Here is a 26,960-nt window from a genome sequence, read left to right as displayed (position 1 = left end):
GTATAGTAGTAGTAGTAGTAGTAGTAGTAGTAGTAGTAGTAGTAGTAGTAGTAGTAGTAGTAGTAGTAGTAGTAGTAGTAGCAGCAGCAGCAGCAGCAGTAGCTGTAGTGGCAGTTGTTGCAAGTGGAGGTTAGTGGTGGTCAATCCTAGTGTTGAGTCCGCGTGGAGTCAGCGTTCCCAACAACTTGATCAGGTGAGTTTCCCTACGGTTCATATAAACCGCTTGCGTGTCAAAACGACACGTAAAAATAGTACTGTCACGTGATTATTTTTCTCCACGAATCAGCGTGAGACGGTAGACATGGAGGAACCTCCCTGACCCATTTTTAAACCTGCCTGTTCCCAACCTGGTGCAAAAAAAAAAAAAAAAACTCGCAGCCGGGACGGGGTGGTTAAGACCATGGCCCACTTAAGTCACTGTGGTTACGCCGTGGTCTGTTCAAATACGGAAAAATCTTACACGTTGACACAAACTAAGGCGAAGGCTTGTGTCTGCCTACTCTGATACCGCGAAGTTGAATGCAAGCTTCAATTTAATTACAAAAACAGATCAAATGAACGTTTCGGGTTTCCCCTTTATCAACAAAACAGGATGAATCAAACACCACAGATGAATGAGATGATGTGGTAGTGGCGTAGTTAAGATGACTATTCTGATACCGAATACTTAAAACAAATACAAAGTGACAAAGTAAAACAACAAAGTATATAATATTCCTTCTCATATTGGCGACGAATTGAGCCTGTTTTAGCGCGACATCCTTTCCATGGTCATCCTTGATCACGGGTGGAATAAGAGAATTATGTCTGACGAACGGTTTATTTGAGGTCTTAAGGGTTTTACGGCGCTTGCAACACATTAAGGTCATATCAGCGCCAGTAAAAAAGAAGAAAATGGGATAGTAAAAAGTTCTAGAATTACAATTAAAGCACCCAAGAAAAAGTAAGACATAGGGGAACTGGGAACAAATAAGGATCAGATGTAGATTCCAAGAGCATACCACCAATGCAACTAGTTTGAGATCACCTATAAGTCTCATCCAGACACAAGCACAAAATCCAACAAAGAAGAATACACTCAAATGCTTGCATTATACATTAAAAATAACAAATATAACAACACATGACAGAGATGATTTACAAGGAAAGAAATATCATCTCCCAAAACAATAACTATGACTATGCATTTGACTGTTTCCCTCCCAGTTAGGACTCCGGCCAGGGCCAGGACAAAACCAAGTAATCTCATGCCAAGACAAAGACAGAAAGCATGTTGGAAAACAGATATAAGACACAGTATGTAGCCCCCTGCCCATCCAGGGTTTATTTGAGCACTAGTCACAGATGATGAAAAATGGCACAAGTTCTCATACTAACCTTGATCTTCAAAGCGTTCCTGCGGAAGAAGGCCTTACAAGACTCGCAACTAATAGCATCAAAGTTATAGCCTAAAGCCCGGTCTCCGCACACTCCACAAAACAAAGCCTGCCCATCTTTTGGTTTGGCCCGCCTTTTTTGCTCCTTTTTGCCATGTAGTCTTTTAGTCTGTGATGACATACAAAAGAAAATAGAAATAGTCTTGGTAAACAATTTCAAACCAAACGAAAAGCTAAAAGAAATAATAAAGAAAGAAAGAAAGAAATAAAAAAGAAGAAAAAATACCAAAAAAAAAAAAACCAACAAACAAACAGACAAAAAACAAACGTTAAAACAAAACCGACCCCCTCCCCAAAGAAAAAAACCCAAAAAAAAACAAAAAACCAAAGCAAAACAAAGTACCCCCCCCCCCCCCCACCGGGTAAAAAAAAAAACCTCCAAAAAAACCCCATCAAAAACAATGCATATTTCTACGATTTCCGCACATATTTTCTAATTTTCAACAGAGAGATGGCACACACTTTCAATGCATTAACCATAATCTTAATGTCAAAGAATATTTCAAATGGAAGGGAGAAAAAACAAAAAGAGATTCAACATTTCAATGTGTTAACAAAACATAAAAAAAAAACAAACAAACAAAACAAACAAACAAAATAAATACAAAGCAAAGCCTTTCAACTCCACTCACCTCATACCACCCCCCCCCCCCCTCCAACCCTCCAAAAAAAACAAAAAACAACAACAACAAAAAAAAAAAAAAAACAAACAAAAAAAACAACCCCCCCCCCCCCCCCCCCCCCCCAAAAACAAAAAACACAAAAAAAATCAAAACAACAAAGTATATTTCACCATTTCTACGAGTTACATATAGATCATCTCATGCATAAATCATATGTAAAAGAACCTTTCAAATGGAAAGAGGGTGCCAAGAAGAGATTCAACATTTCAATTTGTTAACAACACAAAATAGATATCTATGTTTAAATGATAGGGCATTATCACTTAATGTTAATATAAAAAAAATTAAAAAGATGTACGTGAATACTAGGGCATTATAACATCACTAGAATACAGCAGATAAATACTCGTAACTTAGTCACAAACACACACACACACACACACACACACACACACACATATATATATATATATATATATATATATATATATATACTTCCGGATGGCAATGTTATGAGCTTCTTAGCCAAGCGCATACTATCTATAGATAGTATGCCCTTGGCTAAGAAGTTCACAACATTGCCATCCGGAAGTATAATTGGCCAACGCACAAAACTGTGTGTAACCTTGAAGGATAATAGTCTGGTTAATACAGTTTAGTGAGAAGTACTCATAAACGCGGATGGCAAAAAACAATAACAAAGACATGAGTGACGTCATCTTCGAACTATCTATACAAAAGTCTAGCTTCGACCGACTCACTAGGTTAATAACATGATTTATTAGTTGAACGCCGTTCATCGTGGGGCTCTCGTAATAAATCATGAAGATGGTTCAGATGTGATTGTCCAATCGAGGAAAATAATAACACATTCACATGCCACAACTAAAGATCCAGGGTCCAATGGAAAGAAATAGAACCGTCATCAGTTGTTATTGGTTATTACGCTCTTGATCATCTAAGAATAACGATGTTTTAACGTGATTAAAAAACAAAACACCAACAACAAATAGTTCCATTACAATTTTGTTACTCTTACTCTTAAATGTCAAGAATGAATCAGTTTACTAGCGTTAGAATCCCAGAGGCAAGAACTATATGTTTTAAAAATTTAGAATATTATCATAATAATTAGGTATAATATGTTTTACACGCCTCGTATTATCACAAGTGTCACAAAATACGGCACACCTAAACAAAACAACCAAAAACAACCCAAAACAACCATGCATAGGGACATGGAATTCGTTTGCAGTTTGTAAACTATTTTCGAATAACTTCCAAGTCAATGTCGCGTGAATGGAAACGCGCGAGAAAATGAGTTGACAATGGAGGCGAGGCCATCAGAGTACATATTTTGAAATGTTATTTATATATATCTATCAGCAAACAAAGGTGAGTAGAGGCAAGTCTTCTATTCACCGATCGGTGATTTGTTTCAGTCTGTGGTATGTGGAAGCAGAAAAACGAGCGGCGGGCAACGCGTACATTCAGACACAATACATTATTATACCTGCTGACTCTTGACCAGACAGACGGTTCAGCGAGGCCAGATAGTATTAACTTAACATGCCAAAAACACCTAAAAAAAATAAGTTCATTGAAATAAAATGTATAGTATTTATGTTTTGCGTAAACTTTTCTCATATCTCTCGAACGGACACCGCATACAACGACGACTGCAACAACTTGCACTACTATTACAACTACTACTACTACTACTACTACTACTACTACTACTACTACTACTACTACTACTACTACTACTACTACTACTATCTATCTATCAATCAATCTATCTATTTATCTACCTATCTATCAATCCTTCTAACTACTACTAATCATCGGTATATTCATATATCTATGGCTACCTATCGTTTTCACCCGTTTTCGTATTATCTATCTACTCACTTATTAATATACCTATTGATCTAGCCATCAATCCGCCATTCCACCTCTCTCTCCCCCCCCCCCTCTCTCTCTCTCTCTCTCTCTCTCTCTCTCTCTCTCTCTCTCTCTCTCTCTCTTTCTCTCTCCACCCAGCTATCTATCCATCCATCCATCCATATATCATTAGATGATTTGATATGCTTAACAAGTAACTCATCTTGAATGAGTGCAACGGTCATTGTGATATTTCCCTTTGCTTGCCACTTCGGACCAGAATTAATGACAATATTCTGAGAGTATTTTTCGGTCCAACAGTGCGTCCAAATAGTGATTATTAAACAGTAAAAATGCCAACACGGCAGACTCGATACACATTGATCAAAGCGTGCTCTTTCAGCCTTGAAATTATTGTACTCATGACTGAAACAGGTGGTTATCGCGGTGGCCAGATAATTTTAAGCATTTTGTTACTCATCATTATGATTCTGAAACTATCAACGAATCTTGTAATTAAATAAAAAAGTTGCCAAACTGCAGAATAACATGATCAATGCTAGAAAAAAAAAAAATTATAATAATTTGGCACAAAAATGCTAAACTGTCATCACACGTATTTATTCATAGAGACTAACCGATTACAACACATGACCCGCCCTGACATGACCTCGCATATGGTAAAACCTTTCTGCACCAGTATCTGCTATTCCCAGGTTTCTCTCTCTTCTATCTCTATGTCCCTCTTTCCTCAATATCTATGTCTATCACTTCTATCCTTATGTCTCTCTCTTCTCTCTCAGTGTCTTCTGTATACGTCTCTCTCTCTCTCTCTCTCTCTCTCTCTCTCTCTCTCTCTCTCTCTCTCTTCTATGTCTTTCTCTCTATATTTACTTCTCACTCTCTCTTCTAATTTTATGTCTCTCTCTCTTTTCCCTTTACATATCTCTCTTCTGGAAAAACAAAAACAAAAACAAAAACAAAACAAAAAAAGGGTGGGGGGGGGGGGGGGGGGGAGGAGAAGAGCGCAGTGGCCGAGTGATTAAGGCATTGCACTGCGACTTCTAAGGTCCCAGGTTCGAGCCCCGCTTCAGACACTTTGATTTATTTTTCCTTGGGCAAGATTATTAACCCCTAATTTGGTCAATTGGAAATCATGGGTGATTCCTGTTGACATCAGACATCTTGTTTGTTGGATTATCTATATTCCTCCGCGGAATGCCTAGGCGACGGGATCTTATGATGTGGGGGAAAGGCATATTAAAAACTATCTCTCTTCTATGTATATGAGTGTCTCTCTTCTATCTCTATCTCTAGCTTCTTTCCTCCAGGCTCCCCTTCTCGCTTTTTGACTTCCCACTCTCTCCTCACCGCTAATTGTTTTATATGATCACACGGAGAAAAGCCAAGTTCCGTATAATGATATCTAAAAATCCTTTCACGTCTTGTTTTGATTTAAGTTACAAGAAGAACAATGATAATAATAACAGTAATAATATGATAATAACAACAAAAACAATAATAATAATAATAATAATAATAATAATAATAATAATAATAATAATAATAATAATAATAATAATAATAATAATAATAATAATAATGACGATGATGATAATAACAATCACGAACTTGCCATTATAGTGGTCAACTTGAAATTCTATTTAGCGGAAAACATTGTATAAATATATTAATCTTATAGTATAGCCGTAACTTAAAGTGTATTATGATTAATTAATACCAGTTAAAACCCAGTATGTGTAGTGAGTTATAATTAATAAAGTGTTTTCGCCTGGGACGTAAGTAGACGCAACCTATAAAATAACAGAAATCGTTAACTAACTCATGTTACAAACAGAAATTGATAACTCATGTTATTATAAACAAAATATTTCATTCACTCTCTTTATTTATACATGTATATATAATTGTATATGTATGTCTGCCTTCCAAATGAATGAATTACATCTACAAACGTGATATCGCTAATACGCGATTAGTACGTATCATTATGTATTTATTTATATGCATTGATCAAGGAGGGCTTTGGGGATCATCCGCCACAGATTACCTCCCTTTGTTGATATCGTACATCTCCTTTCCCCTTCATCTAATTGTTCATCCTCATCTTCATCATCATTTTACATGTACATTCATTAATCAAGCTTCTAGAGAAATCATCCTGAATCAATCACTATAAGGTCAGTTTTTAGAATATCTAACTACTCATCCTTTCCGTTTCTTGACTACTCTTATTCACTGCTGATAATAATAATCATTAAATTTTTTTTGGGACCCAGAATTCACAATCACCCTCTAAAAAGGAAGATCTTGCCATATAATGCCCCTGCTGTTATTTTGGTTTGAATTTTCTATATTTTTGTTGGCCCCCACTAGCGTTGCCTGACGATTCCATATGAATGTCCTTTCAGTATAGTTGTCCTTGGCATCGATTCTTATGCTCTCATTGTTAGTTATCTTTCCCCATCCTACTAATCTAAATGTATCCCTGTGTAGGCCTACGGTAATGTAGTAGGCGAAAAACAACAATTAAAAATAGGCCAAAGTTTATGTACATATAAGCAATCTTTTCGCCCTTTACCGCAAACCTACACGCGGAGTGTGCATTGTGCATATTCATTCACCACTCTCTCGTCTCTCACTCTACTCGCGACTGTTGAATGGTTCGAATCATAAGAGGAAAATTCTCTTTCTCTCAACACACACTCCCTGTCTCATACTTTATTTTCTTCTCCATACTCCTTCCTTCTCTCTCTCTCTCTCTCTCTCTCTCTCTCTCTCTCTCTCTCTCTCTCTCTCTCTCTCTCTCTCTCCTTTTCCTCCTCCTCCTGCTGCTGTTGCACCTCCTTATATCTTCATCTTCCTTCTTCTTATTGTTCTCTACCCTCTCCCTCTTTTTCTTCTCTTCACCCTCTGCCTCCTCTTCCTTCTTTTTCTTCTTCTCCTTCTCCACCTCCTCATCCTCGTACTGGTGCCGCAGTGTCTTCCCCTCCTCCTTTTCCTCCTAATCCTCCTTCTCGATCAACACCAGCACTAGATTCTTCTAATACTTCTTCCCCCTGCTGCTGCCCCTCGTCCTCCCCTTCCACCACATCCACAACTACCTCCTCCTCATCAACATTCTTCTTCTTCTTCATCTTCTTCTCCTCTTTCTCATCTTCCTACAGCTGCTGCTTTTCTTCCTCTTCCTCCTCCTCCTACCTCACCTTCCTAATTCTACTCCGCTTTCTTTTGTTTTTCAGGTTAATAAACATTGCAATAGCAGACAAGACAAACATGCACATATGCAATTTAATTCTATCATCAATTACTCTCCTCCTCTTCCTTCTTCTTCTTCTTCTTCTTCTTCTTCTTCTTCTTCTTCTTCTTCTTCTTCTTCTTCTTCTTCTTCTTCTTCAATATCCTCAATCTCTCTTCATATTCACCCCATCCTCCTCTTCGTCGCCCTCCTCGACGTCTTCTTTTTCTCCGTGGTGTAATCAATTTTGCTTCATCGGTCTATTCATATATCTATCTGGCTACCTATCGTTTTCACCCGTTTTCGTATTTATCTATCTACTCGCTTATTAATATACCTATTGATCTAGCCATCAATCCGCCATTCCACCTCTCTCTCTCTCTCTCTCTCTCTCTCTCTCTCTCTCTCTCTCTCTCTCTCTCTCTCTCTCCACCCAGCTATCTATCCATCCATCCATCATGAGATGATTTGATATGCTTAACAAGTAACTCATCTTGGAATGGAACGGTCATTGTGATATTTCCCTTTGCTTGCCACTTCGGACCAGAATTAATGACAATATTCTGAGAGTATTTTTCGGTCCAACTGTGCGTCCAAATAGTGATTATTAAACATTAAAAATACCAACACGGCAGACTCGATACACATTGATCAAAGCGTGCTCTTTCAGCCTTGGCATTATTGTATTCATGACTGAAACAGATGGTTATCGCGGTGGCCAGATCATTTTAAGCATTTTGTTACTCATCATTATGATTCTGAAACTATCAACGAATCTTGTAATTAAAAAAAAGTTGCCAAACTGCAGAATAACATGATCAATGCTAGAAAAAAACAAACAAAAAAAAAAAATAATTTGGCACAAAAATGCTAAACTGTCATCACACGTATTTATTCATAGAGACTAACCGATTACAACACATGACCCGCCCTGACATGACCTCGCATATGGTTAAAACCTTTCTGCACCAGTATCTACTATTCCCAGGTTTCTCTCTCTTCTATCTCTATGTCCCTCTTTCCTCAATATCTATGTCTATCACTTCTATCCTTATGTCTCTCTCTTCTCTCTCAGTGTCTTCTGTATACGTCTCTCTCTCTCTCTCTCTCTCTCTCTCTCTCTCTCTCTCTCTCTCTCTCTCTCTCTCTCTCTCTCTCTTCTATCTCTTTCTCTCTATATTTACTTCTCACTCTCTCTTCTAATTTTATGTCTCTCTCTCTTTTCTCTTTACATATCTCTCTTCTGGAAAAACAAAAACAAAAACAAAAAACAAAACAAAAAAGGGTGGGGGGGGGGAGGGGGAGAAGAGCGCAGTGGCCGAGTGATTAAGGCATTGCACTGCGACTTCTAAGGTCCCAGGTTCGAGCCCCGCTTCAGACACTTTGGTTTATTTTTCCTTGGGCAAGATTATTAACCCCTAATTTGGTCAATTGGAAATCATGGGTGATTCCTGTTGACATCAGACATCTTGTTTGTTGGATTATCTATATTCCTCCGCGGAATGCCTAGGCGACGGGATCTTATGATGTCGTGGGGGAAAGGCATATTAAAAAATATCTCTCTTCTATCTTTGTATATGAGTGTCTCTCTTCTATCTCTATCTCTAGCTTATGTCCTCCAACCTCCTCTTCTCGCTTTTTGACTTCCCACTCTCTCCTCACCGTTAGTTGAGAAACGCCTACCTCGGTTTCTTTTAGTTTTTAAAAAAAAAAAGATTTCCGCCGTAGGCCTTATCTCATAGAGACAACAATGGATACAATGTAGCTAGTCCCTAATGGAATAAGTAATCAATAATTTAGAAGATAAATACGAGTGCCAATCATTACTTTAAAAATAAATACATTAAATTATGCCCTTCCGCCATGACATCAAAAGATATCGTCGCCTAGGCACATCGACGAAGTACTATTAGATAATTCATCAAACAAGATGTCTGGTATCAACAGGAGACACCATATAATCCAAGTGAGCAAATTGGGGGTTAATAATCTTACCCAGGAAAAAAAAAAGTGCCTGAAGCGGGACTCGAAACCGGGACACGCTGCAACGCTTTAACCAATCGGCCACGTCAATACTTATATTCATAGCTGCCAACTTTTCAAAATGCAAAAACGTATTATTACACGTGGTGCGGCGCGGACGCCCAATTCATGTTAAAATGGCATATTTATTAATGTACTTAAGTACTAGAATGGTCAGAACTGTAATACTAAGAGAAGCTTACCTTTATCATCATATTGGGTAGGCATAAATTTTCTCCCAAGATAATTTTTATCAGATTTTCTTCTTTTTATTTTTTTTCTGGATTTTTTTTCTTTTTCTGGATTGGCCAAATCGTACTAAGTACGATTTTATCGTACTGGTTGGCAGCTATGTAATGTAAAGGAATTAACATGCACTCAAGCACATTTGCATACAAGGTATTTAAGGGTATTTATAAAAAATTGTTATCCAGATGATATGTCTGTTACGCGTTGAAAATTGAAAAATCTTAAAATGCCCCCTCTTAACGTTTTTATATATAAAGCTATTTTGAACGAAGTTATGCGGTGGAAAATCGTTATAACATACACGACTGTTGAAATTTGTTCTGTGTAGTTATGTTGGTATTTAAAGGGGTAATGTACTGTTATTCATTAAACAAAGCCACTCAGATAGAGTAAAAACGCATTGTTCCAAGACAAACCTTGATGATACATCAAGCAAATATATATGCCTGTTAACGCAACTATATCATATGTGACCCTTCGTCTCAAAATGGTATTATGTCGGGATGGACCAGATGCTAAAAAGTCAACTAACGTCAAACTGGTCAAAAATATGAAACGTTGGTATTTAGCACATTAAAACATGATATTCCTTCTCCTCTATAAAGCAAACAAACTCAACTTAAGTCTGATATTTCTGGCTACAAATTCAATTTTCAGCATCTTAATTATCCCGAATTAATACCGTTTTGAGACGAAGGGTCACATATACGATAAAGTCATTAGTGCATGTCACTATTGGATAATCGAATCTTGTATAGTCAAACAATACACGGTATACTGACCAGCTTTCGTGTGAAGTACGTACGTACGGATTATTAACATTACACTATCCGTCCTTATGTATTACATATATAGTAAAATAGTTCGCGAGGACGAGAGACGCATGCGCACAACCAACATGACGTTTACTTTCTAATAACTTTTCCGCCGGTGACGTCACAGACTATGGGTGACGTCCAATCAAGGGACGCTACTCTTCCGCTAATCTCATTCCCTATAGTCGTATATTACGAAAGATTTGGAGGTTTAAAAGCGGTTGCAAGACGTTAGGTAATTTAAGTGTCTTGAAAAGAAAGATGGTACACAACAAAGACAGTTAGAAAGATTATACTCTGTGCCTAGCCTATGACCATCAGAACTCTCAAATATTGGAAAAACCCAGGTGATTCATGAACGAAATCGACCACCCAGAGAGATGGTTAACTGTATCATCGTTTACAAAAACACCCCCAAAACAAGCAAACAAAACAAACACACACAGCACACACACACACAAAGACACACATGCGCGCGCGCGACCAATAGACAGGTACATAACCACGCCTCTCGGACAATCGTCATAATGTAAACAATGGCAGTGATTGGTAGACACAGCAAACTACACATGTTTTACTATCGATGGTTTGTGCTTAAGTAAAATACTCACGGTTCTACCGCTTGATCAATAGAAGCAACACAGAAAATTATGTGCCTAGCCTATGACCATCAGAACTCTCAAATATTGGAAAACACCCAGGTGATTCATGAACGAAATCGACCACCCAGAGAGATGGTTAACTGTATCATCGTTTACAAAAACACCGCCAAAACAAGCAAACAAAACAAACAAACACACGCACACACACACACACACGCGCGCGACCAATTGACAGGTAGATAACCACGCCTCTCAGACAATCGTCATAATGTAAACAATGGCAGTGATTGGTAGACACAGCAAACTACACATGTTTTACTATCGATGGTTTGTGCTTAAGTAAAATACTCACTCTCCTACCGCGTGATCAATAAAAGCAACACAGAAAATTATGTGTAAACCTAAACGTTAAAAATCTGATCAAGAAAATCGTGTGATAACTAGTCACCCATTTGGCGGTATAAAAACAATAACAGTGATTAAAGAGGGTTCGATTCCATTCACGTTACTGTTTATAAACAACCAACTATGTTTGTCCGAGCACGTGTGAGGGTGTGTCACAAATTTCATGTTTTGGTTGGTCAAAAATCTACTGGTCAATACTCTTCAACAGTCGTAACTTCACTTCCTTCCTAATGACGCATGGTAACTTTGTAACACTGGATCTAAACTATCGGAACAATGGCGGACGCCCGTATGAAATATTTCTCCGGCGAGCATAAAAGCGTATCCAGAGGGAAAAACCCATAAATTTGATCTTGTTTTGAGTTTTACACATTCTGATCACAAGGCATATGAAAAGTTCTAGCCAGCATGAAGAATAAAAAGTAAGGATTTTCTTTGTTAAGAACCAAGATGGCCGCCGTTGCATCAGACTACTGAATCCAATTATTTCACTCACAGACAGAAGGTCGTGGGGGTGGGGTGGGGGTGTCATATAACCTATCTTACGGATGCCTATATCAATGTGCCTATGCATAATCGAATCTTGCAAAATACAAAACAAAAACAAAACAACCCCACCCAACATTAAAAACAAAAAAGAAAAACAAACAAACAAACAAAAAAAACCCCCAAAAAACACCTGTTGCTGTGCCCGGGGAACTCTATGTAACCAAGTTACATATCTAACAAAACCAAAGTGAACCCTTCTGCAGAAGGGATTTCATTTTTCAGCAAGATGGTGCTGCATCCCATGTAAGCAAAAAAACACAAGCTTTCCTTCGAGTAAGAATATTCATTTCATGGAGAAAGACAACTACCCGCCTCCTTGTAAGTTTTCAGTGATATACTCCTCATTTTGACAATTTTTACGTGTCTATTCAATATTGTTATCAGTTTTCAAGACAGAAAGCTACGCCTCTCGCTTTTAAAAAGTAATGGGAGCGATCTATAGATAGTATGCGCTTGGCTAAGAAGCTCAAAACATTGCCATCCGGAAGTATAACGGACCAACACACAAAACTGTGTGTAATCTTAAACGTTTATAGATAGTATGCAGATGACGTCACTCAGGCCTTTGTTGTGGTTTTTGCCATCCGCGTTTGAGAGTTGTTCTCACTAAACTGTATTAACCAGACTATAAAAGTTCATGGTTACACAGAGTTTGTGTGTTGGTCCGTTATACTTCCGGATGGCAATGTTGTGAACTCCTTGGCCAACCGCATTCAATCTATAGTCTGGTTAATACAATTTAGTGAGAATCACTCACAAACGCGGATGGCAAAAGACAATAACAAAGACCTGAGTGACGTCATCTTCGAACTATCTATATTCATGTTTTCGTCCAACCAGGTCAACAATCATATGATTTGCTGCTGTCCAACTATTGGATATTTCTTTTAAAATGTAAACGCGCTGCTTTGTTTACAAAAGTTATAAACAAACTCATGTGTCAGGCTGAATCAAAATAACCAATCGTGATGTCAGATATTAAAAAAAAATGTGAACACTCTTCACTATGTGGATCACTTTGAACACACTTTGCAATGGGACCAATGACTCGAGCACATGGGAATTTAAATGTAGATCACGCCCATTGTAACAGATGTTTATGTCAAGTGTGTACAAAGTGTACAAATGTTCACTTATCTAAGACCTTTCATTTTCATTTTTTTTTTCCGTAAAGAAGAAAAATCCCAAAGTATAGATAATTCGAAGATGACGTCACTCATGTCTTTGTTATTGTTTTTTGTTGTTGTTTTTTTTTTTGCCATCCGCGTTTATGAGTAATGCTCACTGAACGGTATTAACCTGACTATAAACGTTCATAGATACACACAGTTTTGTGTGTTGGTCCGTTATACTTCCGGATGGCAATGTTATGAGCTTCTTAGCCAAGCGCATACTATCTATAGTTCTGTAACTGATGCAAACTTTTTTTTTTTAATCGACTTAACGTCACCATAATTCTAGTGTTCGAGCCAATTATAATTCAAATCCATCAGAAGGTTGTGAAGATAACAATGTCAACGCGTGCGCACGGGTTGTGGAACGGACTAAAGTTCTGGCAGTGCTCAATAAATTAATAATACTCTTCAACAGTGGTAACGTCACTTCCTTCCTAATGACGCATGGTAACTTAGTAACACTGGCTCTAAACTATCGGAACAATGATAATGATAACGATAATAATAATAATGATAACGATATTAATAATAATAATAATAATAATAATGATAACGATATTAATAATAATAATGATAACAATAATAATAATAATAATAATAATAATAATAATAATAATAATAATAATAATAACAGTAATAATAATAATAATAATAATAATAATAATAATAATAATAATAATAATAATAATAATAATAATAATAATAATAATAATAATAATAATAATATATAATAATAATAATAATAATAATAATAAATAATAATAATAATAATAATAATAATAATAATAATAATAATATGAAATATTTCTCTGGCGAGCATAAAAGCGTATCCAGAGGGGGGAAAAAACACATAAATTTGATCATGTTTTGACTTTTACACACTCTGATGACATAAAAAGTTCTAGCCAGAATAAAAAGTAATGATTTTCTTTGCTTAGAACCAAGATGGCCGCCGTTGCCGGGCGGCGTGACATCAGACTACTGAATCCAATTCAGAGCATTATAAAATGAATAAAAATCAACTCATATTAAAGTCGAAATAATTACTATCACATCAAGATACAAAAGATTAAATTTCTTCAAACCAAACTGATTCATCGTTATCTACAATAGGTCTCTGTAGAGACAATGTGAGTTGAGTTTTATTCATATTATATATATATATATATATATATATATATATATATATATATATATATATATATATATATATATATATATATATATATATATATATATATATATTACGACGTATATAATCTCCGACGGCTACCAATCCCGAGTTATTTACGTGGGAGTAAAACTAGGACCATGGTTGACACGAAACAGCCACTTTAACAAGGCCATGGTTCGCGATATTGACGCGAATCACACCATATGGCTGTCATTTAAGTGAGGATACGTCAAAACCTTACGAAATGCTGCTGCTGCTGCTGCTGCTGATGATGATGATGATGATGATAATAATAATAAAATTGAAAAAAAAAAACTACTGATACTGACGACCCTTATTTTAATATTTTAATACTACGGTGTTTTCATTTGAGAGAATACATAATATGGAGAACACGAGAGACATAGCTAGCTAGCGAGAGACACAGATAGATGGATTGCTGATTGATAGGAAGAGAGGGGGTAAGGGAAAAGGGAGAATAAGTCATTCCTTTTGCTTTAGTCTTAGTCTTTGAGATCGGCGGATTATCCAGCAATTAAAGAAATCCTTTCCAAGAACAAAGTAATGCTCCTTACATGGTTGTGAACATTGCAATAAACCAATCACTTAATTAGTATTTACTGTTTTATTTTCACGGCACTTTATGTTTCATCAATTTGGATGAGTCTTAAATGTAAAACACTTTTTAAAAACGTTTGCTTGAAACGATTTGCACCTGAAACCCTTTGTCCAACCAGCTCATTAAAAGAGCACGAACCAAACCGCAAGAAGCGCATTTCGCTCCCTCGGCCGACGTTTTCGATCAGCATCGGTTTAGGCGGCAAACTGTTTCAATTACTACTCTTCACAAGTAAGGATTGTATTAATGAACTGCGTCCAACGTGTACTTATTTGCAGTTGTGACAACCGACATTGACATTGTTAAGTAAGGACCCATTGTTGTAATGAAAATACTCTCAAACCCACGCAAAAATATTAATAATAATAATAATAATAATAATAATAATAATAATAATAATAATAATAATAATAATAATAATAATGATAATGATAACGATAATAATAATAATAATAATAATAATAATAATAATAATAATAATAATAATAATAATAATAATAATAATAATAATAATAATGATAATGATAACGATAATAATAATAATAATAATAATAATAATAATAATAATAATAATAATAATAATAATAATAATAACTTGTATTGGTCCTTTTCGAAATTGTACAACAGGCGTGGCAAAGAAAAGAGATGGATTACATTATATCTATCACATGCAATGTAGCGAATAAATACAAATTACACTGATATACCCGCAGAAGCAGTCGTTTTTGTTTTTTTTTTGTTTTTAAGGGTTTTACGGCGCCTAAAACACATAAGACAAAGGGGAATTTGTTCAAATATGAAACAGATGCAGATTCCAAGAGCACACTATCAAAGTACTCACTAAAAGTCTCATCCAGACAAAACCACAGGTCCCCACTAAGAGGAATACACTCAAATGTTTACAAATCATATGTTAAAAATGAAACGAATAACAGTACAAAACAGAGAGATTCACAAGGAAAAAAATATCATCTCCCAAAACTATAACTATAATTCGACTGTTTCCCTTCCAGCCAAGGACTCCGGCCAAGGTCAGGACAAAACCAAGCAATCTCACCCCAAGACAAAGGCAGAAAGCAATTGGAAAACAGATAAAGGGTGATAAGAGACACAGCAAGTACCTCCCTGCCCACTATGGGATGTAGGAACCCCACCCAGGCAGAAGCAATCAATCAGCTAACATCATCAATGAGGCAAAGAGTTTAGACATTGATCACTTCTAACAGTGGACATACAAAATACTGGTGCGTCATGAAGATATGCTGATTTCAATTTAGCGCTCGATTTCGCAAAGTCGATTTTTAAAGATGGGATTTAAATATCTGCAACTTTTTAACAGTTCCACAAATTCAATAAATTATACACTAAAAGAGAACTAGTGTTGTCTAGTTTTCAATACGTGAATAGGCTATAAAAATATATATAACGTTATAAACAATAAGGTGAATGAAAATCTACCTCTCTCTGATCATTGTTATTGGAGACTAGTTATCATACGATTTTCTCGATCATATTATAAACGTTTGAATCTACACATAGATCTCTTAGTTCTTTCTATCGATCAAGCGGTAAAACAGTGGGTATTTTAAAATTAAAATTGAGCCTTTATATGGCGCAATGTCCACTAAATGTGCTCAAAGCGCTTTACAAGGGGTCTATGGCCCGCAGCAACACGTAACATGTAGAACGAAACATGACGCCTCGAAGCGATATTATTTTTTCTTTCTGACAGAGACAATGCTGTCAACGGCCAGGTGCTCATTTTACACATGAGTACGGTGAGAGAATGTGAGTAAAGAGCCTTTTCCAATAACTCAACTATGCGCCGAGCGAGGCTCGAACCCAGGACCTTCCGATCCGAAAGCGAGTTGACGACTGTCTGACAGGCGTGGTCATATATGTGTCTATTGCCATCTTGAGTTTAAAATGACACAGCAAAATGTACACTTTGTACACACTTGACATAAACCCGGCCCCGCGGTTTTTTTTTTGTTTGTTTTCTTTTTGCACAGCTTGCGGCCTCAAAATTAGGGGAAATTTTCTGATTTGTTTCGCAGATTTTTGACAAATTCTTTGATTCTTTTTTAAAATATTCGGATATGACCTTTTGTAGTTATGCTCAAGGTTGATAGAGAGGGTTAAATGCATTCACTCATCAATACCCACAGACTAGGGATCCTGTATTCTCTATGTCAATACCCCATGAGCGGATTTCAGTGGATTTTTTGTCTGATTATCGACGTAAAATTTGCAACAAAAAATGTCAACAATACCTTGGCACCGATTTCCTTCCGACGATTGCCCCATTTTTAGCTTACATCGACTGGACTAAAATGTTAATCAGTACGAAAGAAAGAAAAAAAAGAAAGAAAGAGAGAGATAAATAGATAGATAGATAGATAGATATATAGATAGATAGAGAGAAGGGGGGGGGGAAGATAGATAGACAGATAGATAGAGATAGAGAGAGAGGGAGAGGGAGAGAGATAGAGAGAGAGAAAAGAGAACGTGAGATGGAGGAAAAAGGAAAAACAAGAGATAGATAGATAGATATATAGATAGATAGATGGATAGATAGATAGACAGGTAGATAGATAGATAGATAGATAGATAGATAGATAGATAGATAGATAGATAGATAGAGAGATAGATAGATAGAGAGAGAGATAGATAGATAGAGAGAGAGAGAGAAATAGAGAGAGAGAGATAGATAGAGAGAGAGAGAGAGATAGATAGATAGATAGATAGATAGATAGAGAGAGAGAGAGAGAGAGAGAGAGAGAGAGAGAGAGAGAGAGAGAGAGAGAGAGAGAGAGAGAGAGAGATCTGACCTGCTCGCAGAGTTTCGACTCGAGTACGTCGACCTGTAAGAAATTGTTTCCATAGCAACAAAAACATCCAAGTAATATAATCCCATTGTCAGAAAATGTCACCGCTAATATTATTTTGTATCGCATAAGTTGGGGGAACATAATTAGTTCAAACATGACAATTAAAAAAAAAAAAGCATTACATCCCGTTAAACGTAGTTATTGTCACCTATAAAAATGAAAAAAAAAAGATTATTATACAGTCGGTTTTAACCAGTGAATTGCCGCACTCAGGAAAGACACTTATTTTAAAACTTGGCCAGAAAACTCGTACTCGCGAGGTCCCAGGTTTGAACGTTTTTTTAACCAAGATCGGGATCATTTAAATCGATCGGTATTTGAAGGACCAAGTTTTCTGGACACATTTTTAAATCACTAGTCTTTCCAGAGGGCGGCAGATTTAAGGACAAAAATGACTATAACGTATTAGGCAAACTAACTAACTTGGGCATCGTAATTTTATGTCTTTCTTTTTCTTTTTGGTGATTAATAGAACTCTTTTAATGTACCGATCATTCATTATAAGATTTAGCATTAAACGACAAAAAATTACTATAACGTATTAGGCAACCTAACTAACTTGGGCATCGTCATTTTATGTCTTTCTTTTTCTTTTTGGTGATTAATAGAACTCTTTTAATGTACCGATCATTCATTATAAGATTTAGCATTAAACGACAAAAAATTACTATAACGCATTAGGCAACCTAACTAACTTGGGCATCGTCATTTTATGTCTTTCTTTTTCTTTTTGGTGATTAATAGAACTCTTTTAATGTACCGATCATTCATTATAAGATTTAGCATTAAACGACAAAAAATTACTATAACGCATTAGGCAACCTAACTAACTTGGGCATCGTCATTTTATGTCTTTCTTTTTCTTATAGAACTCTTTTAATGTACCAGTCATCAATTATAAGATTTAGCATGAAAAGACGACATTGTTGAGCAAATCTTGGCTTGGGCTTTTTTTAAAGAGAGAGAGAGAGAGAGAGAGAGAGATAGAGAGAGAGAGAGAGAGAGAGAGAGCCTGTGAGTCGTTGAAAGGGTTAATGCAGTTTTCACACACACAAACACACACACATTTTTTCCCCCTAATTTCAAATGCCATTAGCGGCAGAACTTTTCTGACAGATTGTAAAACAGTTTGGCACGTTTATGAAGAATTCGGAAATTTGTTAAAACAACTGTGGAACACTTGTCAAACGTGAGCGACCTTAGCCGTCCTGACGACATTGTCGTTGACTGATGTCACTGTAAAATGAATTGACAAAGAGAGATCGGGCATTCTATCGCTCTATAACGAAGGAATTATACAATTTAATGCAATTTCTGAGAGGCCAAACATTTCCCTTTCAGCTGAAGATAATGTTTATCAAAGTGGGAATAGAGTCGAGGGAATCCGACTAAATAGCTCGAAAAAAAAGTTAATGAAGAGTCAAATATCTTAGATAAGACCGATTGGATGCGGCTTTCTTCTCTCGCCAACCGAAATATAAAACGTATAATTTTGCAATAAGGAATAAAATGTTAAGCAATAATAAAGCGTCAATGTATGGTCAATTTTCAGGGATGGGTCCGCTGTAAGGAGGAAAACTGAACGGGATTTTCCAAATCTATACTGGCCAAAAACCAAATGCGCGTTAAGTCGAGTTTGAGGCAACAAAACACTGAAATGTAATATCTACATTTACACAACATCTGCTTTCTAAGCGCCCGAATCAGAGTCCCCAAGTCGCATGTGACATGGAGTCTGATCTCTAATCGCCTTGTCACTGTGCATGTTTGCATGTTACAAGACCAAATATATTTTGCTACATGGAAAGGACGTCATCATGAAATTTCAAAATTATATCAAATCTAGCACCAAAACTATTACATCAACAAATCAACAACACAACTTAGAAAAATAGCAATAGTTACTTTTAAAATTTTTTTTCGGGTCTTTATATTTTTAAAATGGAGATTATAACGCTAGTCTCCATGAGTTGTTATTTTTCAAACCTGTTGTTAGGCTATCTTGTGATGACAACGCCTCTCAGTCGTCATATGAATACTACTCACCATGGTTATATAAACCCACGCAGTCCTCAAATCGTCACTTGCTATTCTTCGCACAATGCATAAGTGCAGGTTACTGTACTGTGTACTGTGTAAGTCCGTAAACGGGTGACCAAAATCATTGCACAGAGAATGCAAATTTATGCAATGTCAATCCGATCTAAAAGAGGTCAATAAAACGATAGAACAGATAAGACACATCTGTTACTATGCATATACGACCTAATAAAGTATAACACAGAGAATGCCGAAACTGTTATACTGGCCGGTTCAGTAACAAACTAAATAGAACACAAGAGAAGGTCAAAATGTGTTGGCCTGTTCGGTGACCAATTAAAAAGCGACGCATGTCGTAATATCGCATCTCCATAAAAGACTGTGATAATATAAGGTGCCCGTTACGAACTTGTTCGGCCAAATATCTACCCAGATATAAAAGGATAGTGGAGAAGCACAATTGATCTCAATATTTATTGGGCCGTTTTTGGTACAGAGTGAAGAATTATCCACATATATTCTCCACAAAAAGTCAGAGCAACGCTGTTACAAGAAAACAGAAGAGCAAACTTGAAACAACAACAAGACAAGACTAGTGTGTATTGCATTGTCTTTACGTGTTACTAAATAGGTACTCTTTGATTGTCAAAACCTTTTAATTTTAATTTTGACATTTTCTTATTTCTAAATAAAATTATAATTTAATTAAATCAACAGACTTGTTTAGTAATGTAAAGCTATGCTTTTGTGGGACCTTTTTGTATTATCTATAGTCCGACTCTGGTTGGAAAAATCTTTATATTTTAATGTCATAAAACCAGTAAAAGTCACACTGCTGTCTGTTCTCATATTGTGTTGACAGCCAGACAGACTATTTTTTCATATATTTCGATGACGTCCTTTGAAAATATTGTTGTCACTTTATATTGATTCATCATGACTCACACATTTTATCCTATTCGTTTAAGAGAGATAGTATCTGGTGAAAAAAAAAAAAAAAAAAAAAAAACCCAGCCAGAAACCACAAACAAACAAAAACGACAAAAAAACAAAACAAAAACAAAACAAAACAAAAAAACAAAACAAAACAAAACAACAATTAAAACAATAAACAAATAAAAACAAGGGCCTTCAGTCAATAATTCAATTCTTGCCTGATACGAGGGCTCTTTCAGAAATAACCGAAAAATGCCCATTGCTCAGCAACCAGTGGATATTTTTTAATTCTGTAAACGACATGATATTCCTTATTTCCTTACGGATATTCCCAGAAATTATGAAGTGCATCATTTTGCACAATGAATTTCTAGACGATTTTAAAGATGGCGGCCCACCTTGAAACTTGGTCAAAGGAGGAAATCAGAGCTGTCATACGTTTTTTGAACGCCAAAAGTCTGAATCCTACCGAAATTCATAAAAAAACTTCAGAGTGTATATGGTGAGCATGTTATAAGAGGTACACAAGTCTATCACTGGTGTAATTTGTTTGAAGCCGGCCATTCCGACTTGACAGACAGGGAAGGGAGAGGGCGTTCGATAACTGCGACGTCAGAAGACAATGTGAAGCGAGTTGATGAGCTTATTCGTCAAGACAGGAGGTTGAAACTTCATGAAATCGCAAGCAGTCTTGAATTTTCGGAAACTTCTGCCCATAGAATTGTATTTGATGAACTTGGCTACAGAAAAGTCAGCGCAAGATGGGTTCCTAAGCAATTGACAGACAATCATAAAGAACGAAGATTGGACATCTGCAGGGAACTTTTGAGAAGAAGCAAGAGCTCACGCAGGGTTCACGGCATACTGCTAACGCCGGCGGAGACTTTCTAGGGTACGACGTGACTTTTCTTGACAGCATAGTCACCGGTGATGAGACTTGGTTGCACCACTGCACCCCAGAAACAAAGCAAGATTCGATGACATGGAACCATCCATCCTCACCTGTCGCGAAGAAATTCAAAGTCATGCGGTCAGCAAAGAAAATAATGGGAGCTGTTTTCTGGACAGTCGTGGTGTTATTCTGTTCGAAACCTTACAACCTGGAGAAACAATCAATGCTGCAAGGTACTGCCAAACTCTTGACAAGCTTAGGGAGGCCATTCGCAGAAAGCGCCCAGGGCAGTTGACCAACGGGGTCATTTTGCAACACGACAACGCTACACCCCACACAGCACGAGTGACGCAAGGTTGGCTAGAGAAATATGGATGGGAGATTTTGTCACACCCACCACACAGTCCAGACCTCGCACCATCTGATTATCACCTCTTTGGGCCACTGAAACGTGAGCTGGCAGGAAAGCGCTTTGATGTCGATGAAGAGCTTGTTGACCATGTGCGGAAATGTCTACAAAACCTTGACGGAAATTTCTTCCGAGAGGGTATCTATTCCATGGTGCGGCGTTGGCAGAAGTGTGTCGACAGACTTGGCTGTTACGTAGAGAAATGAAGGACGAGTCAAGGTATGAACACGTGCAAGAATTTTGTTGATAGCATAAAAAACGCAGGTTTTACAGGCATTTTTCGGTTAATTATGAAAGAGCCCTCGTAGAAGTAAAAATATTGACTGAATTATTTTAATTTAGTTAACCACTTCCATTCTTACAGTAACGTTTCACAGAGACGCCAACTTTAAATTTGGCTCACAGGAGTTTCGGACACCACTCGTAGGAATTCCAATGCCGAAAGAGGAATTTCAGCACCCAAGAAAAAGGAATCGGAATGGTATTTGGCATTGTGTTTACATATTGTTTAGTTCTAAATAGATAACTGATTAGAATTATATTATGATACATAAACACATTGCCAAATACAATCCCAAAGTTTCCTTATTTTAAATGGAGTAAAGCGCCAAAACCTAATGGTAGAGATTGTAGTACTGGCGGTAGTGAGGATGATGTGGTGTTAGTGGTTGTAGTAATAGTGGTAGTGATAATGAAGATGTGATAGTGGTTGTTGTAGTAGTAGTAGTGGTAGTGATGATGATATGGTGGTGGTGGTGGTTGAAGGAGTAGTGGTAGTGATAATGTGGTGGTGGTGGTTGTTGTAGTAGTGGTAGTGATGATGATATGGTGGTGGTGGTGGTTGAAGTAGTAGTTGTAGTGATGATGATGTGGTGGTGGTATAGTAGTTGTAGTAGTTGTGGTCGTGATGCTAATGATGTGGTAGTGGTTGTAGTAGTGGTGGTAGTGATGTTGATGTGGTTGTGATGGTGGTTGTAGTACACATGGTAGTGATGATGATGTGGTAGTGGTGGTTGTAGTAGTAGTGGTAGTGATGTTGATGATGTGGTGGTGGTTGTTGTAGTAGCTGTAGTGGTAATGATGTGGTGGTGGTGGTGGTTGTAGTGGTAGTGATGATGTGGTGGTGGTGGTTGTATTGTAGTAGTAGTGGTTGTGATGATGATGTGGTGCTGGTGGTTGTAGTAGTAGTGGTAGGGATGATGATGATGTTGTAGTGGTGGTTGTTGTAGTAGCAGTAGTAGTAGTAGTAGTAGTAGTAGTAGTAGTAGTAGTAGTAGTAGTAGTAGTAGTAGTAGTAGTAGTAGTAGTAGTAGTAGTAGTAGTAGTAGTAGTAGTAGTAGTAGTAGGATTAGTAGTAGTAGTAGTAGTAGTAGTAGTAGTAGTAGTAGTAGTAGTAGTAGTTAGTAGTAGTAGTAGTAGTAGTAGTAGTAGTAGTAGTAGTAGTAGTAGTAGTAGTAGTAGTAGTAGTAGTAGTAGTAGTAGTAGTAGTATAGTAGGAGTAGTAGTAGTAGTAGTAATAGTAGTAGTAGTAGTAGTAGTAGTAGTAGTAGTAGTAGTAGTAGTAGTAGTAGTAGTAGTAGTAGTAGGAGTTGTAGTAGTAGTAGTAGTAGTAGTAGTAGTAGTAGTAGTAGTAGTAGTAGTAGTAGTAGTAGTAGTAGTAGTAGTAGTAGTATAGTAGAAGTAGTAGTAGTAATAGTAGTAGTGGTAGTAGTAGTAGTAGTAGTAGGAGGAGGAGTAGTAGTAGTAGTAGTAGTAGTAGTAGTAGTAGTAGTAGTAGTAGTAGTAGTAGTAGTAGTAGTAGTAGTAGTAGTAGTAGTAGTAGTAGTAGTAGTAGTAGTAGTAGTAGTGGTGGTGGTGGTGGTGGTTGTAGTTGTAGTGGTAGAGATGATGATGTGGTGGTGGTTGTAGTAGTAGTGGTAGTGATAATGTGGTAGTGATGGTGGTTGTAGTACAAATGGTAGTGATGATTATGTGGTAGTCGTGGTTGTAGTGGTAGAGGTAATGGTGGTTGTAGTAGTAGTGGTAATGATGATGATGTGGTGGTGGTGGTTGTAGTAGTAGTGGTAATGATGATGTGGTGGAGGTGGTTGTAGTAGTATTGGTAATGACGATGTAGTGGCGGTGGTGATGGTTGTAGTAGTAGTGGTAGTGATGATGTGATGCTGGTGGTTGTAGTAGTAGTGGTAGTGATGATGATGTGGTAGTGGTAGTTGCAGTGATGATGATGTGGTGGTGGTGGTTGCAGTAGTAGTAGTGATGACGATGTGGTTGTGGTGGTTGTGGTAGTGGTGGTAGTGATGATGATGTGGTGTCGTGGTTGTAGTAGCAGTGGTAGTGATGATGATGTGGTGGTGGTGGTGGTGGTTGTAGTGGTAGTGATGATGATGTGGTGGTGGTTGTAATGGTGATGGTAGTTGTGGTAGTGGTAGTAATGATGATGCAGTGGTGGTGGTTGCAGTAGTCGTTGTGGTACTGATGATGATGTGGTTGTGGTGGTGGTGGGGGTTGTAGCGGTAGTGGTATTGATGATGATGTGGTGGTGGTGGTTGTAATGGTGATGGTAGTTGTGTTAGTGGTAGTGATGATGATGTGGTGGTGGTGGTTGCAGTAGTAGTTGTGGTACTGATGATGTGGTGGTGATGGTGGGGGTTGTAGTAGTAGTGGTAGTGATGATGATGTGGTGGTGGTGGTGTAGTAGTAGTGGTAATGATGATGATGTGGTGGTGTTGGTGGTTGTAATGGTGATGGTAGTTGTAGTGGTAGTAATGATGATGTGGTGGTGGTGGTTACAGTAGTAGTTGTGGTACTGATGATGATGTGGTGGTGGTTGCAGTAGTAGTTGTGGTACTGATGATGATGTGGTGGTGGTTGCAGTATTAGTGGTAGTGATGATGGTTGTAATACTAGTGGCAATGATGATGATGTGGTTGGAAAGGAAAGGGGGGGGGGGGGGGGGGGCTATCATTGGGACAAATTGACCTCCCCGGAATTTGACGGAAGTGCCCGGAGCCCGGAATTTCTTTGCTCCAGACCGGAGTTTTTTCCGGTGAAACCGGAGTTTTGGCATCACTGCGTTTCATGTTATCTTTAATAGCAGTTAGCTATGATATCTGCATTTCTTCGTATATTCTAATTATGCCCTTTGCAAATATCCAAAAATGAAGGTTTCTTGTTGTTGTACATGGGCGTTAACCATTATATCCGTCCATTCAATATAATTTGGAATTGTTTTGTTTGTTTGTTTTTAAGGGTTTTACGGCGCTTGCAACACATTTAGGTTATATCAGAGCCAGTAAAAAGGAAGAAAATGGGATAGTAAAAAGTTCTAGAATTACAATTAAAGCACCTAAGAGAAAGTAAGACAAGGGGGAACTGGGAACAAATAGGGATCAGATGTAGATTCCAAGAGCATACCACCAATGTACTTAATTTGAGATTACCTAAAAGTCTCATCCAGACACAAGCACAGGTCCCAACTAAGAGGAATACACTCAAATGTTTACCAATCACATAATATAATATGTAAACTAAACATAATACAATGCATAACAGAGAGATGATTTACAAGGAAAAAAATAAAATCTCCCAAAACAATAACTATGCATTTGACTGTTTCCCTCCCAGCCAGGACTCCAGAAAGGGCTAGGACAAAACCAATTAAACTCATTCCAAGACAAAGACAGAAAGCATGTTGGAAAACAGATATAAGGAGATAGAAGACACAATATGTACCTCCCTGCCCGCTATGGGAGGACAGGATCCCCACCCAGAATTTTGAATTGTAACCCATTTAGTTAAGAGTTGTTGTAACCAGTACAAAACAAAACAAAAACAAAAAACAAAAACAAATAAACAACAACAACCCCCCCCCCCCAAAAAAAAATCAAAAGAAAAAAAAAACCCACAAGACCCTTCGTCCATAACTTCTCGGCTTATAAGTTCATCGTGTTAAGAAATAAGTGTCGACTGAATAATTTAGTTCACCACTTCCGTTCTTTCCAGTTTACCTTGAGCATCGCCCAACTGATTTCCTTGTCATAGTTTGAATTTGCTAGTCTATTATAAAACACTGCTCCTATTACAAATGGTGAGCTTTTTATATAGAACAATATCGACTAAACATGCTCATAGCACTTTACAAAGGGTCCCCGATCAATAGCAACAATGACATGTAGAACGAGACATGTCGTCTGTTTGGCGATAATATATATATTTTCCCGACAGAGACAACGCCGTTAACGGCCAGGTAATCATTTTACACCGGAGTACGGTTAGAGAATGTGAGTAAAGAGCCTTTTCCAAGGACTCAACTATGAGCCGAAAGCGAGTGTCATACCACAAGACCACATGGCCGCTCATAAGAAATTACATAAGAATTCTAATTTTCCTCCTTTAAATTCGTCTGTCTATGTTTTGTAACATAATATTATCATCCTGATCATTACTACTACTACTACTACTACTACTACTACTACTACTACTATTATTATTATTATTATTATTATTATTATTATTATTATTATTATTATTATTATTATTATTATTATCATTATCATTATCATTATTATTATTATTATTATTATTATTATTATTATTATTATTATTATTATTATTATTATTATTATTAAAGGGCGGGCTGATATATAATATCATATTATATATCAGCCAAAGTACCGTTTTTGGTATAACCTTTTTGTTTTTAATAGCACACACACACAAACACAATACATGAAAAGAAAGTTAGGAAATCTCAGCTACGTATCGTGCCATTTATTTTCCCACACAATCGACATCATGAGCCACACAACACCAGCCGTCTATTGTGACCGACTTTCGAACAATAGTACATCAGTAATACATTCTATATGGCAACATAAAAAACCTCTGGAACTGTGTCACGCTTGCAGCGGTTCATCGACATTTTTTTTTTAATGATTGAATTTTAATGGTTCTACCCAGCGTGGATATAGGTTGTATTGT

General features: G+C 37.1%; 1 protein-coding gene across 2 annotated transcripts in view; it reads right to left on the bottom strand.

Annotated features, from left to right (window-relative positions):
* The window catches only part of LOC144966184 (vitamin D3 receptor-like), a 72,917-nt gene that overhangs the window by 19,746 nt on the left and 26,211 nt on the right, over positions 1–26,960 (bottom strand). For both annotated transcript variants that reach the window (XM_078902338.1, XM_078902339.1), the window contains exon 3: positions 1,378–1,545. In XM_078902338.1, the coding sequence (XP_078758464.1) occupies positions 1,378–1,545 (168 nt within the window). The remainder of the gene's footprint in view (positions 1–1,377; positions 1,546–26,960) is intronic.

The sequence above is a fragment of the Berghia stephanieae genome, chromosome 2 (assembly GCF_034508935.2).
Source record: "Berghia stephanieae isolate SIO BIC M18660-M18661 chromosome 2, UCSD_Bste_1.3, whole genome shotgun sequence".
Lineage (NCBI taxonomy): Eukaryota > Metazoa > Mollusca > Gastropoda > Nudibranchia > Aeolidiidae > Berghia > Berghia stephanieae.
Note: the sequence above shows the minus strand (reverse complement) of the source record. Positions and strands in the feature narration are given on the sequence as shown.